Raw genomic sequence first — 19,306 nt, forward strand, 5'->3', positions numbered from 1 at the left:
ACAGGGGATATTGCTGGAGGGATATATGCGGGGTGGTGTTGCGGAAGGTGGCAAGCGGGGTAAGGCCCGACATGTTGGTACTACATGCGGGGGGCAACGACTTGGGCCTCATTCCGCAGCGGAGGCTAGTAAAGTGGATGAAGCAGGACCTTAACAGGCTGGTCGATCTGCTTCCCGGGGTCATGCTGGTATGGTCGGAAATGGTCCCGCGGCTGCGCTGGAGGCACGCCCGGGACCACGCGGCTTTGGATAGATGCAGGGGCAAAGTTAATAGTTTGATGGCTAGCTTCGTGAGGAAGTTGGGGGGAGTTGTGGTGAGACACGTGGAACTGGAAGGTGGTTTGCCAGGGTACTATCGCCCGGACGGCGTTCACCTGTCAGCTGTGGGCTGGGACCTACTGAACCTGGGGCTGCAGGAGGGGATGCAAAGGGCACTCTTTCTCCGGGGTGGGGGAGCTCAGACAGCTTAAGGGGTCAAGGTCTGAGCCCGTGGCGGGTTAGGGAGCCGAGGAGGAGGAAATAGGCTCCCATGAGGAACGTCACGGACATGGAAATTGTGGTCACTGGTGGTTGGTAGGTTTCGAGTCCTGGAGGTGGCTCAGAACCTGGTGGGGTAGGGGTATCCGGGTATACCCCTACCGTGGTTATTTATGGTTGGCACTTAAATGGTTATGTTGGAATAAGGTTGAAAATTGTTAAAGATATATTTATGTGTTGGTATGTTGGGGGTCATTGCCCGTTATATTAAAAGAAGGATGCGGTTGCGAGGGCGGAGTATGGGGGCAATGACCCATATTTATATGTTAAATTATTATTATATTTATGATTGTTATTATTGATGATAACTTATTATTAAACAAATGGTTATAATGGTTAATAAAAGCTGTGGACAATTTTACCCATATACCCTAGTGTCAGTGTCTTATTGGGTTAGGGATGTGGGGTTTTGTCCTAGGTTACGACTGCCCATATGGCGACTATACACCTGTCATGTAGCCCCAAGGAGCCAAAGCGCAGCTTAGCGGAGGAGGGCCTTGACAGGGGTTAGGAGGCGGGCTTAGGAGGAGCCGGCCAGGACTGGGGGGTTGTGGGTAATAGGGCTGGTCTACTTAAATAGGCAGCCATTTTAGGCAGAGCACATTTTAATTTCTTACCTAGCCGAGTTTGTCCCGCCCACCCTCCCTTGGGTTTTTTGTTTTTAAGATCATTAATGGTTTCCCGTTTTGTCACAGCGGCGGGTTAGGGAGCCGAGGAGGAGGAAATAGGCTCCCATGAGGAACGTCACGGACATGGAAATTGTGGTCACTGGTGGTTGGTAGGTTTCGAGTCCTGGAGGTGGCTCAGAACCTGGTGGGGTAGGGGTATCCGGGTATACCCCTACCGTGGTTATTTATGGTTGGCACTTAAATGGTTATGTTGGAATAAGGTTGAAAATTGTTAAAGATATATTTATGTGTTGGTATGTTGGGGGTCATTGCCCGTTATATTAAAAGAAGGATGCGGTTGCGAGGGCGGAGTATGGGGGCAATGACCCATATTTATATGTTAAATTATTATTATATTTATGATTGTTATTATTGATGATAACTTATTATTAAACAAATGGTTATAATGGTTAATAAAAGCTGTGGACAATTTTACCCATATACCCTAGTGTCAGTGTCTTATTGGGTTAGGGATGTGGGGTTTTGTCCTAGGTTACGACTGCCCATATGGCGACTATACACCTGTCATGAAGTCGAAGCGGTGTGGACGGACCCCACCTCCCATTTAATTTCATTTGAATTGTATTGCCATGGTGCTATGAAGCATTGAGGCACAAGTCATCCTCAGGGTCAAGCTCTGAGGAAGGATATGGTGGTAAATGGTTTTAAATAAAAGGCGGTCAGGTTAGTTATGACGGACTGACAATATGGTGGTTAATAAAGTTAAGGGTTTTGAAAGGTGTTGAACCATATGTTTTATGGTTATGGTTATGGTTGTAAGCCCCTTGAGCTTTGAATAAACCTCACGGCCAAACCCATTGAAAAGTTATTAAACGATGTCTGGGGTTATTGTGTGTCTCATTTTATTTATACAAATATTGCCTACCATACATATAAGCTGTAATAATACACTGAGCTGTAATAATACAATAGGCTGCAATAATACAATAAGCTGCAATAATACAATAAGCTGTACTAATACAATAAACTGCAATAATACAATAATCTGTAATAATACAATATTCTGTAATAATACAATGAGCTGTAATAATACAATAAGCTGCAATAATACAATAAGCTGTACTAATACAATAATATGTTATAATACACTGAGCTGTAATAATACAATAAGCTGCAATAATACAATAAGCTGTACTAATACAATAAACTGCAATAATACAATATTCTGTAATAATACAATAAGCTGTAATAATACAATAATCTGTAATAATACAATAAGCTGTAATAATACACTGAGCTGTAATAATACAATAATCTGTTATAATACACTGAGCTGTAATAATACAATAAGCTGCAATAATACAATAAGCTGTACTAATACAATAAACTGCAATAATACAATATTCTGTAATAATACAATAAGCTGTAATAATACAATAATCTGTAATAATACAATAAGCTGTAATAATACACTGAGCTGTAATAATACAATAATCTGTTATAATACACTGAGCTGTAATAATACAATAATCTGTAATAATACACTGAACTGTAATAATACAATAAACTATAATAATACACTGAGCTGTAATAATACAATAAGCTGTAATAATACAATGAGCTGTAATAATACACTGAGCTGTAATAATACAATAAACTGTACTAATACAATAATCTGTAATAATACAATGAGCTGTAATAATACAATAATCTGTAATAATACAATGAGCTGTAATAATACAATAATCTGTAATAATACACTGAGCTGTAATAATACAACATTCTGTAATAATACACTGAACTGTAATAATACAATAATCTGTAATAATACACTGAGCTGTAATAATACAATAAACTGTAATAATACACTGAGCTGTAATAATACAATAAGCTGTAATAATACACTGAGCTGTAATAATACAATAAACTGTAATAATACACTGAGCTGTAATAATACAATAAGCTGTAATAATACAATGAGCTGTAATAATACACTGAGCTGTAATAATATAATAATCTGTAATAATACACTGAGCTGTAATAATACAATAAACTGTAATAATACACTGAGCTGTAATAATACAATAATCTGTAATAATACAATAAACTGTAATAATACAATAATCTGTAATAATACACTGAGCTGTAATAATATAATAATCTGTAATAATACACTGAGCTGTAAAAATACACTGAGTTGTAATACTACAATAAACTGTAATAATACAATAATCTGTAATAATACACTGAGCTGTAATAATATAATAATCTGTAATAATACACTGAACTGTAATAATACAATAAACTGTAATAATACACTGAGCTGTAATAATACAACATTCTGTAATAATACACTGAGCTGTAATAATACACTGAGTTGTAATAATACAATAATCTGTAATAATACACTGAGCTGTAAAAATACACTGAGTTGTAATAATACAATAAACTGTAATAATACAATAAGCTGTAATAATACAATAAGCTGTAATAATACAATAATCTGTAATAATACACTGAGCTGTAATAATACAATAATCTGTAATAATACACTGAGCTGTAATAATATAATAATCTGTAATAATACACTGAACTGTAATAATACAGTAAACTGTAATAATACACTGAGCTGTAATAATACAACATTCTGTAATAATACAATGAGCTGTAATAATACACTGAGTTGTAATAATACAATAATCTGTAATAATACAATAAACTGTAATAATACAATAAGCTGCAATAATACAATAAGCTGTAATAATACACTGAACTACAATAATCTGTAATAATACACTGAGCTCTAATAATACAACATTCTGTAATAATACACTGAGTTGTAATAATACAATAATCTGTAATAATACACTGAGCTGTAATAATACAACATTCTGTAATAATACACTGAGCTGTAATAATACAACATTCTGTAATAATAGAGATAAGGCAAAAAAGTTCCCAACCACTAAAGAACACAACTGCAAACAGCAAACCTACTAAACAGTGTGCCCTCTACAAACACCAATACAATAATATAAATACAAAGGGGGAGTAGGAATGCAAAATGAAAGATAAACACTTCTAAGGTGCAGATATAAAAATATATCCAACCTCATAATGATGAAGTAAGCGATATCTATATAAAAATAAATCGCATATAGTGTATTACAGAACCAAAGTGTTATAACACGCAAGATGATTATTGGAACTCACAAGATTGTAATGTAAAACAGGCCCATCATCCTCAGTCAGGCAGGATCTTCAGTGTATATGAAGTAACAGACTCTTCTATAGACTTGGAATAGAAGAAACCAAATGATAGTGCAGACAGAAATTATATAGAAATGAATTTAATATACAAATGCACTTACAAAAGGATCCAAGTAAAACTGCATAAAAACCACACTCAGGTGGTATCAACAGCATCAAAGTAAGTCCCCAAGTGGTGTAATCCGACGCGTTTCGTCTAGTTGACTTCCTCAGGGATTGTGATTGTTCCGTTCTGGGGTCGCCGTTTAAATCTACCGCCGAAAATGCCGGGATTTTTTTATATAGATATCGCTTACTTCATCATTATAAGGTTGTATATATTTTTATATCTGCACCTTAGAAGTGTTTATCTTTCATTTTGCATTCCTACTCCCCCTTTGTATTTATAATTCTGTAATAATACACTGAGCTGTAATAATACAACATTCTGTAATAATACACTGAGCTGTAATAATATAATTATCTGTAATAATACACTGAACTGTAATAATACAATAAACTGTAATAATACACTGAGCTGTAATAATACAATAAACTGTAATAATACACTGAGCTGTAATAATACAATAAGCTGTAATAATAAACTGAACTGTAATAATACAATAATCTGTAATAATACACTGAGCTGTAATAATACAATAATCTGTAATAATACACTGAGCTGTAATAATAAACTGAACTGTAATAATACAATAATCCGTAATAATACACTGAGCTGTAATAATACAATAATCTGTAATAATACACTGAGCTGTAATAATACAATAATCTGTAATAATACAATGAGCTGTAATAATACACTGAGTTGTAATAATACAATAATCTGTAATAATACAATAAACTGTAATAATACAATACTCTGTAATAATACAATAAGCTGTAATAATACACTTAGCTGTAATAATACAATAATCTGTAATAATACACTTAGCTGTAATAATACAATAATCTGTAATAATACACTGAGCTGTAGTGGTTAGACTCCTTAGAGTTTTCTTTAACCCTTTCACGACCAAGTACTTTTTGTTTGTAAAAATAGCATTTTATTTATTTTATTTGAAACATGGGACGCGTAGTTAGCACATGAACATATCATTATACAGAAATGTTGTGAATTAATTATTTTCATAATGAAATTACAATTATTTCCATTTACACAATTGTTGATTTCTATTTATTCATTCATCCTTGATAGAAATGTTTGTGGGATGGACAGTTCATCTTAAAGGAGCCTTGCCGGGGAAACATCACAACATCTACTTCTACTCCTATATATCCTCGGTGGGGATCTTTCCACCTAAGCTGATATCATTGAGCAAAAGGTGCTCTTGGAATTGTGAGTATTTTTATACTTTTCCACACACTTGTATTGGTTTGAAACAGTGAGCACTATATCCTGTTTTTATTCTTTCATTTGCCGCTTCCACTTACAGAGAGAGATTCCAGTTTCATCCCTGAGTGGGGATTGTACCACTCAGAGCCTTATCTAAGAGCTGACTGGAGGCTCTATCATTGTGAGTGATTCTTTTTCTTCACATTATTGAGATATTGAACATACTGGGTGGCACTATTGGTTATTCTTTTCTGCTTATATTTTACATGAGATGCCAATAACAGAACTCCCGACCTCAATCAAAACCTAATTTATTTGAACGCCAAGGAGGACTTTAGACTGAACTACACTAAAGCATCACCTCCTCAAAGGCTTATAGAAAATAGACCCTTGTTTTATTCCTCTGTGACTTTTAAATTTATTTTTATCACTATTTGTTTTTACTGTGTGTATATATATATATATATATATATATATATATATATATATATATATACATCCATACTTATTTCAATTTATACTGATTTCAATTTATATTTGGAGCAAATAATTTTTTTCTTGTTTTCTACCTATTGTTTTTCCTTGGATTGTTAGGGATCCAATTAACAGAATCTGTTGCCATTTGAGTGAGCGCTGTACCTCCCCTTCTCTTTATCTTTTATTATTATGTCAAATTAAAAGTCAGGACCTCATCAATTGTGAAAAACGAATGTAGTTATTTTTTTTCCTAAAGGAACGCTATAGGGTCAGGAACACAAACATGTATTCCTGACCCTATAGTGTTAAAAACACAATGTAGCCCCTCCTGGGTCCCCTTGCCCTCCCTAACTATTGTAAAATCATACCTGTATTTCAGTCTTCTGCTGCTGGCTCTGCCCCTGATCTGCCTGCTTGTCTGACATCACTAGAAGTGGGAATCTGAGCCAATCACAATGCTTTCCCATAGGATTGTCAAACAGACAGATCAAGGGTAGAGCCAGCACAAGTCAAACACAACCCTGGTCAATCAGAATCTCCTCGTAGAGATACATTGAATCAATGCATCTCTATGAGGAAAGTTCAGTGTCTGCATGCAGAGGGAGGAGACACTGAATATCAGTCACACTGTGCAGCACTGCCCCAGGAAGCATCTCTAGCAGCCATCTGAGGAGTGGCCAGTGGAGGTATCCCTAGGCTGTAATGTAAACACTGCATTTTCTCTGAAAAGACAGTGTTTACTGCAAAAAGCCTGAAGGGGATGATTCTACTCACCAGAACTAATTCAATAAGCTGTAGTTGTTCTAGTGACTATATTGTCGCTTTAAATAAATGTTTAAATATTTTAACTAAACTTAAAGGGCAACTATGAGGTTAGTGAACCTTAATACCTGAAAAAGATAATGTAATGCAAAGCAAAGCAAAAATATACAAAGTTTCCCTTGATACATTATTTAGTGGGCCTCTTATCCCATAAATACCAGCTTCTAGTCTACACAATGGCCGGTGTTCTGTCAGATTACCCAACCCGTCAGATTTACCTACCCCAAGTCACGGTGATGCAGATCAACTTTTGCCAGTGCTGCACATGCATGCTAGCACTCCTGACGGATAGGAAAATCGGATGCAGAGTGGGAGCATGTGTGAGACCACCGCGTCACTCCCGATGACAAAGCATCAGCTGGAATGGTGACTCACCCTCAGCAAGTCCTGGAAGGTAAGTAAAGCTAGTTTCACACTGACATTATAGTTAGGGCATTCAATTAAACACATTGGACATTTAGGGTTAATGTTAGGGTCAGATTTAGGGAGTACTTTTTATTTAGAGATTAGGGACACTAGGGATAAAACGTTACATTTAAAATAATGTATAGGGTTAATTTAAGCCTTACTCCTAGGTTTAGGGTAAGGAATAAAAGAGGTGGAAATAGTTACCTAACCCTAATTTTAACCCTCCCTTAACCCTAAGTGTGCCTGTGTTTTACTAAATGCCCTAATTATAATGTCAGTGTGAAACTAGCTTAACTTACCTTCCAGGACCGTGCTGAGAGGAGTTACCATTGTAGCTGACGCTTTGTCATCGGGAGTGACGCGGTAATGTCGCGCATGTTCCCAGTCTGTGCCAGATTTCCTTATTTGCAGGAGTGTTAGCATGCATGTGCAGGACAGGCAACAGTTGATCTGTGTCACCGGACATGACATGGGTTGGGATTTCTGACAGGGTAGGGAAATTTGAAGGAACACTGGTTCAATGTTAAGGTAATGGACTATGAGAATCTACAGGCAGAGCCACTAGCCATGCATACGCGGTGAGAGGAGAGAGAGATCAGGCCAAGCCTGATAAATGCAAAACATGTACAAAATGAAAACAAGAAACTCTCCATCCAGATGCCTGATTGACAGCTCTGAGGGGCTGGGTTTTAGTGCTGTGATTTTCACACATTGGTGCAGTTCTGAGAGTATGCAAAGTTGGGATGGTTCGTCTGGCAGATCTTTCTATAGATCTGTAGATATAGACTGTGCCCCAGCCTCCTCCATCACAGAGATGGAGATTTACATGTTTTACAATCTCTGACATGAAGCACCATAGAAAAACCAAGATGAGGATTGATTCATAGCAGTCTATGACATATCTCCTTGGTGTAAGCCCTCCAGCCAGGTCTCCAGTACTCCTACTTACAAAATGGGCAGCACAGGACAGGCAACAGCAGCAATAACAATCAGGAAGGGCGCGTACAATTACTATATATATATATTTAATGTAAACAGAAAGGATTGTCATTATTTATAATTCACATGTTCTTATTCCAAATAAAATGATCTCTATTCCCATGCATCACATGCTTACTGCTGTGTATACATACATGTAGTTTTGTCCACTCTGCTTGATTCAGTTTAGTTTCAGGAACATTGATATCCTCTGGAAATTCACAAATGGCATTACAGGAATCCTAGGGAGGAGAATAAGGAGAACCTATAATAACTAGTGACTATAAAGTAAATAAAGGATTGGGAGATTTCACACACCTAGTAGTTATAGGCTTTCTCTATAACCCCTCCTATTGCTAGCTATAACCTCTCCTACTCATTATAACCCCTCCTATTAATCTGTATAACCCCTCCTATTAATCTGTATAACCCCTACTATTAATCTGTATAACCCCTCCTATTACTCATTATAACCCCTCCCCTCATATTACTCATTATAACCCCTCCCCTCCTATTACTCATTATAACCCCTCCTGTTAATCCTTATAACCCCTCCTATTACTCATTATAACCCCTCCTGTTAATCCTTATAACCCCTCCTATTAATCCTTATAACCCCTCCCCTCCTATTACTCATTATAACCCCTCCTGTTAATCCTTATAACCCCTCCTATTACTCATTATAACCCCTCCCCTCCTATTACTCATTATAACCCCTCCTATTAATCCTTATAACCCCTCCTATTACTCATTATAACCCCTCCTATTAATCCTTATAACCCCTCCTATTACTCATTATAACCCCTCCTATTACTCATTATAACCCCTCCTATTAATCCTTATAACCCCTCCTATTACTCATTATAACCCCTCCCCTCCTATTACTCATTATAACCCCTCCTATTACTCATTATAACCCCTCCTCTCCTATTACTCATTATAACCCCTCCTGTTAATCCTTATAACCCCTCCTATTACTCATTATAACCCCTCCTATTAATCCTTATAACCCCTCCCCTCCTATTACTCATTATAACCCCTCCTCTCCTATTACTCATTATAACCCCTCCTGTTAATCCTTATAACCCCTCCTATTACTCATTATAACCCCTCCTATTACTCATTATAACCCCTCCTATTACTCATTATAACCCCTCCTATTACTCATTATAACCCCTCCTATTAATCCTTATAACCCCTCCTATTACTCATTATAACCCCTCCTATTAATCCTTATAACCCCTCCCCTCCTATTACTCATTATAACCCCTCCCCTCCTATTACTCATTATAACCCCTCCTATTAATCCTTATAACCCCTCCTATTACTCATTATAACCCCTCCTGTTAATCCTTATAACCCATCCTATTACTCATTATAACCCCTCCCCTCCTATTACTCATTATAACCTCTCCTATTAATCCTTATAACCCCTCCTATTACTCATTATAACCCCTCCTGTTAATCCTTATAACCCCTCCTATTACTCATTATAACCCCTCCCCTCCTATTACTCATTATAACCCCTCCTGTTAATCCTTATAACCCCTCCTATTACTCATTATAACCCCTCCCCTCCTATTACTCATTATAACCCCTCCTATTAATCCTTATAACCCCTCCTATTACTCATTATAACCCCTCCTATTACTCATTATAACCCCTCCTATTAATCCGGATAACCCCTCCTATTACTCATTATAACCCCTCCCCTCCTATTACTCATTATAACCCCTCCTATTACTCATTATAACCCCTCCTATCCTATTACTCATTATAACCCCTCCTATTAATCCTTATAACCCCTCCTATTACACATTATAACCCCTCCTATTACTCATTATAACCCCTCCTATTAATCCTTATAACCCCTCCCCTCCTATTACTCATTATAACCCCTCCTCTCCTATTACTCCTTATAACCCCTCCTGTTAATCCTTATAACCCCTCCTATTACTCATTATAACCCCTCCTATTACTCATTATAACCCCTCCCCTCCTATTACTCATTATAACCCCTCCTATTAATCCTTATAACCCCTCCTATTACTCATTATAACCCCTCCTATTACTCATTATAACCCCTCCTATTAATCCTTATAACCCCTCCTATTACTCATTATAACCCCTCCCCTCCTATTACTCATTATAACCCCTCCTATTAATCCTTATAACCCCTCCTATTACTCATTATAACCCCTCCTATTAATCCTTATAACCCCTCCTATTACTCATTATAACCCCTCCTATTACTCATTATAACCCCTCCTATTAATCCTTATAACCCCTCCTATTACTCATTATAACCCCTCCCCTCCTATTACTCATTATAACCCCTCCTATTACTCATTATAACCCCTCCTCTCCTATTACTCATTATAACCCCTCCTGTTAATCCTTATAACCCCTCCTATTACTCATTATAACCCCTCCTATTAATCCTTATAACCCCTCCCCTCCTATTACTCATTATAACCCCTCCTCTCCTATTACTCATTATAACCCCTCCTGTTAATCCTTATAACCCCTCCTATTACTCATTATAACCCCTCCTATTACTCATTATAACCCCTCCTATTACTCATTATAACCCCTCCTATTAATCCTTATAACCCCTCCTATTACTCATTATAACCCCTCCTATTAATCCTTATAACCCCTCCCCTCCTATTACTCATTATAACCCCTCCCCTCCTATTACTCATTATAACCCCTCCTATTAATCCTTATAACCCCTCCTATTACTCATTATAACCCCTCCTGTTAATCCTTATAACCCATCCTATTACTCATTATAACCCCTCCCCTCCTATTACTCATTATAACCTCTCCTATTAATCCTTATAACCCCTCCTATTACTCATTATAACCCCTCCTGTTAATCCTTATAACCCCTCCTATTACTCATTATAACCCCTCCCCTCCTATTACTCATTATAACCCCTCCTGTTAATCCTTATAACTCCTCCTATTACTCATTATAACCCCTCCCCTCCTATTACTCATTATAACCCCTCCTATTAATCCTTATAACCCCTCCTATTACTCATTATAACCCCTCCTATTACTCATTATAACCCCTCCTATTAATCCGGATAACCCCTCCTATTACTCATTATAACCCCTCCCCTCCTATTACTCATTATAACCCCTCCTATTACTCATTATAACCCCTCCTCTCCTATTACTCATTATAACCCCTCCTATTAATCCTTATAACCCCTCCTATTACACATTATAACCCCTCCTATTACTCATTATAACCCCTCCTATTAATCCTTATAACCCCTCCCCTCCTATTACTCATTATAACCCCTCCTCTCCTATTACTCCTTATAACCCCTCCTGTTAATCCGTATAACCCCTCCTATTACTCTATATAACCCCTCCTATTACTCATTATAACCCCTCCCCTCCTATTACTCATTATAACCCCTCCTATTAATCCTTATAACCCCTCCTATTACTCATTATAACCCCTCCTATTACTCATTATAACCCCTCCTATTAATCCTTATAACCCCTCCTATTACACATTATAACCCCTCCTGTTAATCCTTATAACCCCTCCTATTACTCATTATAACCCCTCCTATTAATCCTTATAACCCCTCCCCTCCTATTACACATTATAACCCCTCTCATTACTCATTATAACCCCTCCTCTCCTATTACTCATTATAACCCCTCCTGTTAATCCGTATAACCCCTCCTATTAATCCTTATAACCCCTCCCCTCCTATTACTCATTATAACCCCTCCTATTAATCCTTATAACCCCTCCCCTCCTATTACTCATTATAACCCCTCCCCTCCTATTACTCATTATAACCCCTCCTATTAATCCTTATAACCCCTCCTATTACTCATTATAACCCCTCCTATTACTCATTATAACCCCTCCCCTCCTATTACTCATTATAACCCCTCCTGTTAATCCTTATAACCCCTCCTATTACTCATTATAACCCCTCCTGTTAATCCTTATAACCCCTCCTATTACTCATTATAACCCCTCCTATTACTCATTATAACCCCTCCCCTCCTATTACTCATTATAACCCCTCCTGTTAATCCTTATAACCCCTCCTATTACTCATTATAACCCTTCCTGTTAATCCTTATAACCCCTCCCCTCCTATTACTCATTATAACCCCTCCCCTCCTATTACTCATTATAACCCCTCCTATTACTCATTATAACCCCTCCTATTACTCATTATAACCCCTCCTATTAATCCTTATAACCCCTCCTATTACTCATTATAACCCCTCCCCTCCTATTACTCATTATAACCCCTCCTATTACTCATTATGACCCCTCCTATTACTCATTATAACCCCTCCTATTACTCATTATAACCCCTCCTATTACTCATTATAACCCCTCCTATTAATGCTTATAACCCCTCCTATTACTCATTATAACCCCTCCTATTAATCCTTATAACCCCTCATATTACTCATCATAACCCCTTCTGTTACTCATTATAACACTGCCCATTACTCATAACCCCTCCTATTACTCATTATAACCCCTCCTATTACACATTATAACCCCTCCTATTACACATTATAACCCCTCCTATTAATCCTTATAACCCCTCCTATTACTTGTTATAACCCCTCCTATTACTCCTTATAACCCCTCCTATTACTTGTTATAACTCCTCCTATTACTCATCATATCTCCTTCAGTTACTCGTTATAACCCTGCCTATTACTCCTTAAAAAGCCACCTATTACTCATTATAACCCCTCCTATTACTCATAACCCCACCTATTACTCATTATAACCCCTCCTATTACTCCTTATAACCCCTCCCTTTTGTTAAATATGAACCCGTAAGACTCACCATTGCCTTTTCCACTTCCATGATGTCACCAATATACTTGTCCAGGACTCTGTTGTCACAGATTTTCTGGTTGGGGGCAGACACAACAATCCTCGCTTTAACGAACAACACTAATATCAGAATAAGAAGATCTGGAATGTATAATACAAAATAAAAATTAATTATCATATCAGTAAACATTCCTCTCCGGACTTTCTGTTACACCACAAAAAATGACTATCTAGCAAAATAAAAAATATCTGAAATGGAAAACGTAATCAGAATAGGTGCCCATTGTAGACAGGTTCCTGGACGCAGCGGCCTACTCTCTCTTTAAGGAAACCGGCCCTGCTGTAACAAAGAGCTGAGCGATAGACTGAAGGAACGTGTCAAGACCGCTGTCACGCAAACATTTAATAAACTCAATAGAACACAGAATCAGTTAGAGAGCATTACATCCAGCTATTTTTTTTGCAAGTTATAGGGCTATAAGTACAAGTAGGACATTGCTGTTTCAAAATATACATTTTTAAAATGTATCAATAGTGACATTGTAACACTTTTATCTGTCATAAATCTCTGACTCACATCTCACATCTACATATTTTTTTAAAGTAGACAACACAGGGTATTCAATATGGGGTATGTCCATTCTTTTTTACAAAGCCAATTAGTCACCAACACTGCCCAAAGTTAGCATTTATATTTGTTTGTGTGTTAAAAATACAAAAACAAATTATTAACACTAACTTTGGCCAGTGTTTGTGACTAAGTGGCTACTAAGAAAGACTGAACATACACCATTTGCAATACCTTGGGTTGTCTTCTTTTGCAAATGGTATGCCATCATGGGGTTAATTCTCTTTCCTCGGCTACCATACACTCTCAAAGGCAACATAACCATAGAAACATAGAAACATAGAATGTGACGGCAGATAAGAACCATTCGGCCCATCTAGTCTGCCCAGTTTTCTAAATACTTTCATTAGTCCCTGGCCTTATCTTATAGTTAGGATAGCCTTATGCCTATCCCACGCATGCTTAAACTCCTTTACTGTGTTAACCTCTACCACTTCAGCTGGAAGGCTATTCCATGCATCCACTACCCTCTCAGTAAAGTAATACTTCCTGATATTATTTTTAAACCTTTGTCCCTCTAATTTAAGACTATGTCCTCTTGTTGTGGTAGTTTTTCTTCTTTTAAATATAGTCTCCTCCTTTACTGTGTTGATTCCCTTTATGTATTTAAATGTTTCTATCATATCCCCCCTGTCTCGTCTTTCCTCCATGCTATACATGTTAAGATCCTTTAACCTTTCCTGGTAAGTTTTATCCTGCAATCCATGAACCAGTTTAGTAGCCCTTCTTTGAACTCTCTCTAAGGTATCAATATCCTTCTGAAGATAGGGTCTCCAGTACTGTGTACAGTACTCCAAGTGAGGTCTCACCAGTGTTCTGTACAATGGCATGAGCACTTCCCTCTTTCTACTGCTAATACCTCTCCCTATACAACCAAGCACTCTGCTAGCATTTCCTGCTGCTCTATTACATTGTCTGCCTACCTTTAAGTCATCAGAAATAATCACCCCTAAATCCCTTTCCTCAGATGTTGAGGTTAGGACTCTATCAAATATTCTGTACTCTGCCCTTGGGTTTTTACGTCCAAGATGCATTATCTTGCACTTATCCACATTAAATGTCAGTTGCCACAACTCTGACCATTTTTCTAGTTTACCTAAATCATTTTCCATTTGGCTTATCCCTCCTGGAACATCAACCCTGTTACATATCTTAGTATCATCCGCAAAAAGACACACCTTACCATCAAGACCTTCTGCAATATCACTAATAAAAATATTAAAGAGAATGGGTCCAAGTACAGATCCCTGAGGTACCCCACTGGTGACAAGCCCAAGCTTCGAATATACTCCATTGACTACAACCCTCTGTTGCCTGTCACTCAGCCACTGCCTTACCCATTCAACAATATTGGAATCCAAACTCAAAGATTGTAGTTTGTTGATAAGCCTTCTATGTGCAACAGTGTCAAAAGCCTTACTGAAATCGAGGTAAACAATGTCTACTGCACCACCCTGATCTATAATTTTTGTTACCCAATCAAAAAAATCAATAAGATTAGTTTGGCATGATCTCCCTGAAGTAAACCCATGTTGTCTCTGATCTTGAAATCCATGTGTTTTTAGATGTTCAACAATCCTATCCTTTAACATGGTTTCCATCACTTTCCCCACTACTGAAGTTAGGCTTACTGGCCTATAGTTGCCCGACTCCTCCCTATTACCTTTCTTGTGAATGGGCACCAATCTGGCAAATTTCAATGTAAAACTCAAGCCTTTATTTGACCCTGTGACTTTCAAAAACACTATAAAATCTGTACATAGGGGAGACTGTTATACTCAGGAGACCTTTCTGAACACAAATATTAGTGTTTCAAAACAGTAAAACGTATCACAACAATGATATCATCAGTGAAATATGATAATATATATACATATTTTATTTTTTGGCCAGTGTTTGTGACTAAGTGGCTACTAAAAAAGACTGAACATACCCCATTTGCAATACCTTGGGTTGTCTTCTTTTGCAAATGGTATGCCATCATGGGAGTAATTCTCTTTCCTGGGCTACCATACACTCTCAAAGGCAACATAAGCAAACTGGCAAATCTCAATGTAAAACTCAAGCCTTTATTTGACCCTATGACTTTCAAAAACACTATAAAATCTGTACATAGGGGATACTGTTATACTCAGGAGACTTTGCTGAATATAAATATTAGTGTTCAGGCCCGGACTGGCCATCAGGCACACCGGGCAAATGCCCGGTGGGCCGCGGTGGCCATGGGCCGAGGCCGGCAGGGGAAGTCTCAGGATCTCCCCTGCCGGTCAGAGCGCCGGCCCTGCTGTATTCCATGACGGGCCAGTGGGGAGATCAAAGATCTCCCTCACTGGCCCACTTGAATAGATATGCGGCCGCCGGCGGGGAGAGAGGGAGGGAGCCAGCCTGCCCGGAGAGAGGACCCGGCGGAGCTCTATCTTGCAGCTCCACCGGTTTTCTCTCGCGAGATCCGGGGCGTTGCCATGGCAACGACCGGATCTCGCGAGAGTGAACTCTAGCCCGCAGGCTAGAGTTCACTCACCACTAGGACCACCAGGGATGGTGTGCGAGCGCCGGTCTCCCCCTCCCACTCACCAGCGTGCCGGTCCCCCCCTCCCAGGCTAAAGGTAAGAAGGGAGGGGGGACATAATGCCTGTTATATTATTTGTTTATTTACCCCCCTACACACAAAATCAATTTTAACATTTATACAGCACTCTCACACACAGCACTCTCACACACATCATACACAGCACTCTCACACACAGCACTCTCACCCACATCATACACAGCACTCTCACACCCATCACACACAGCACTCTCACCCACACCACTCTCACCCACATCATACACAGCACTCTCACCCACATCATACACAGCACTCTCACCCACACCACTCTCACCCACATCATACACAGCACTCTCACCCACATCACACACAGCACTCTCACACCCATCACACACAGCGTTCTCACACACAGCACTCTCACACACACACATCATTCACACACACACACAGCACTCTCACACACACACAGCACTCTCACACACACACAGCACTCTCTCTCACACACACACACACACAGCACTCACACACACAGCACTCTCACACACAGCACTCTCTAACCCATCACACACAGCACTGTCACACACAGCACTGTCACACAGCACTGTCACACACATCATACACAGCACTCTCACACACAGCACTCTCACACACAGTGCTCTCTAACCCATCACACACAGCACTCTCTAACCCATCACACACAGCACTCTCACACACACGCACACACACACACACACACACACACACACACACACACACACACAGCACTCTCACACACACAGCACTCTCACACACACACACACAGCACTCTCATACACATACACAGTACTCTTACACACATCACTCAGCACTCTCACACAAAGCACATGCAGCTCTCTCACACATCACACACAGCACTTTCACACACATCATACACAGCACTCTCACACACAGCACTCTCACACACCGCACTCTCACACACAGCACTGTCACACACATCACACACAGCACTCTCACACACATCACACACCGCACTCTCACACACAGCACTCACACACATCCCACACACAGCACTTTCACACACCGCATTCTCACACACATCACACACCGCACCCTCACACACAGCACCCCTCACACACATACTGCACCCCTAAACACATTACATTCCAGACACACACTAGATCCCTTACCCAACTCTGGATCATCTACACACATACACACACTAGATCCCTATATACACTCTGAATCCGTTATAAACACACACTCACTAGATCTCCTACACATTCTGGGTCCTTCAAACACACACTAGACTCCTATACACACACACACTACACTCTTAACATACACTCTCTGGATCCCCCATACACACACACACTAGATTCCTTGTAAGCAAACACATACTACACCCCTAAACACACACTTTCTACAAACACTACATCACCTATACACACACACTATAGCCTGTATGCAAACACTTGCTACATCCCCTATACATACATTCTCTACAGCCCCTAGACACATATGCATCACATTACACCACAAACACAACACGACTAAGACCGACCTTATTACACAATACCACACCACAATCAGCTCACTCTACACACACGCAATACCACAAGCAGACTCCAAACACATGCACAATACTCTTTCCTGGCATTTTTGCCTCTTGGTATCCATTTATAGAGACACCAGAGACAAGTTGCAAGGAAACACAGTGCAAGCATGTTATTACATTTGCTTGCACTGTGCAGAACAAATACAGTTTTTTTTTCTCATGCTAGAGCTCTTCAGCAGAGCTCTGCGCATGGTCTGCCCTGGAAGAGCATTGAACCAACATGCTCACTTTGAGAGGGGACGTGCTTGTCATTGGTGATGACAAAACACACCTCCTCTGCCCCGCCCCCTTCTTTGTGGGCCGCTGTGATAAAAAAATGCCCGGGCCGAATTTTTCTCCCAGCCCGGCCCTGTTAGTGTTTCAAAACAGTAAAACGTATCACAACAATGATATCATCAGTGAAAGTGCCATTTGTGTGTGAAAAATGCAAAAAACATCACTTTCACTGACAATATCATCGCTGTGATATGTTTTACTATTTTGAAAGTCTCCCGAGTAAAACAGTACCCTCCATGTACAGGTTTTAAGGTGTCAAGGAAAGTTACAGGATTAAACACAGTGCTAGCAAATTAAATTCTCTGGACTTTCAGCCTGGGTTGTCAGCCCCTTAAATTACAATCATTAAATTACTTAATTATGCAAAAATATTACATAAATGCGCACATAGAATTTAAATATATATACATATTTATATATTTGAAGAATACGTGTATATAATTATGAAATTATTTATGCTATTATATATATGGATGTAACGGCACCCCCAGGCATAAAAGGGTTAATCCGCTGTTTAGTAGATCTTCCTTTCCAGAGACACAGGCACAGCTACTGAAGACACCAATACAGCGAACCGGAGAAGCATATGATTGCCATAAACAGCTGAACCGGAACCATACGGATGCTGTAAACAGCTGAATAGGAAAAACCATATGAATAGGTTTACACTCCTAGCACTCCTAACTGGAACAGCATACAATAAATCCCCCCAAGAACGAGACAAAGCTCCATGTTGAGGGTCAAGCAGTGATCTGTTTTAATTAACACTCACAGACTTTTATGCAAGTCCCCATGCAAGGGGACATCCCACAGGGAGGGACAACATGTAACCAATGCCGTACAGTAAAACATAAAACACACCCAGCACAAACACATAAAATCCTCCCCTCTGCCTGTGATATAATTACTGAACACAATGGGTTAATGTAATTTATCACAGGCAGGAAAAATACAGTTTTT

General features: G+C 39.0%; 1 protein-coding gene across 1 annotated transcript in view; it reads right to left on the bottom strand.

Annotated features, from left to right (window-relative positions):
• EPO (erythropoietin) overlaps positions 1 to 19,306 on the bottom strand; it is a 131,408-nt gene that overhangs the window by 36,500 nt on the left and 75,602 nt on the right. The window contains exons 2-3 of the mRNA XM_063446081.1: positions 13,311 to 13,441; positions 8,610 to 8,696 (exon numbers count right to left, since the gene is read on the bottom strand). Coding sequence (XP_063302151.1) covers positions 8,610 to 8,696; positions 13,311 to 13,441 — 218 coding nt within the window. The remainder of the gene's footprint in view (positions 1 to 8,609; positions 8,697 to 13,310; positions 13,442 to 19,306) is intronic.

This window comes from Pelobates fuscus, chromosome 3 (genome assembly GCF_036172605.1).
Source record: "Pelobates fuscus isolate aPelFus1 chromosome 3, aPelFus1.pri, whole genome shotgun sequence".
Taxonomy (NCBI): domain Eukaryota; kingdom Metazoa; phylum Chordata; class Amphibia; order Anura; family Pelobatidae; genus Pelobates; species Pelobates fuscus.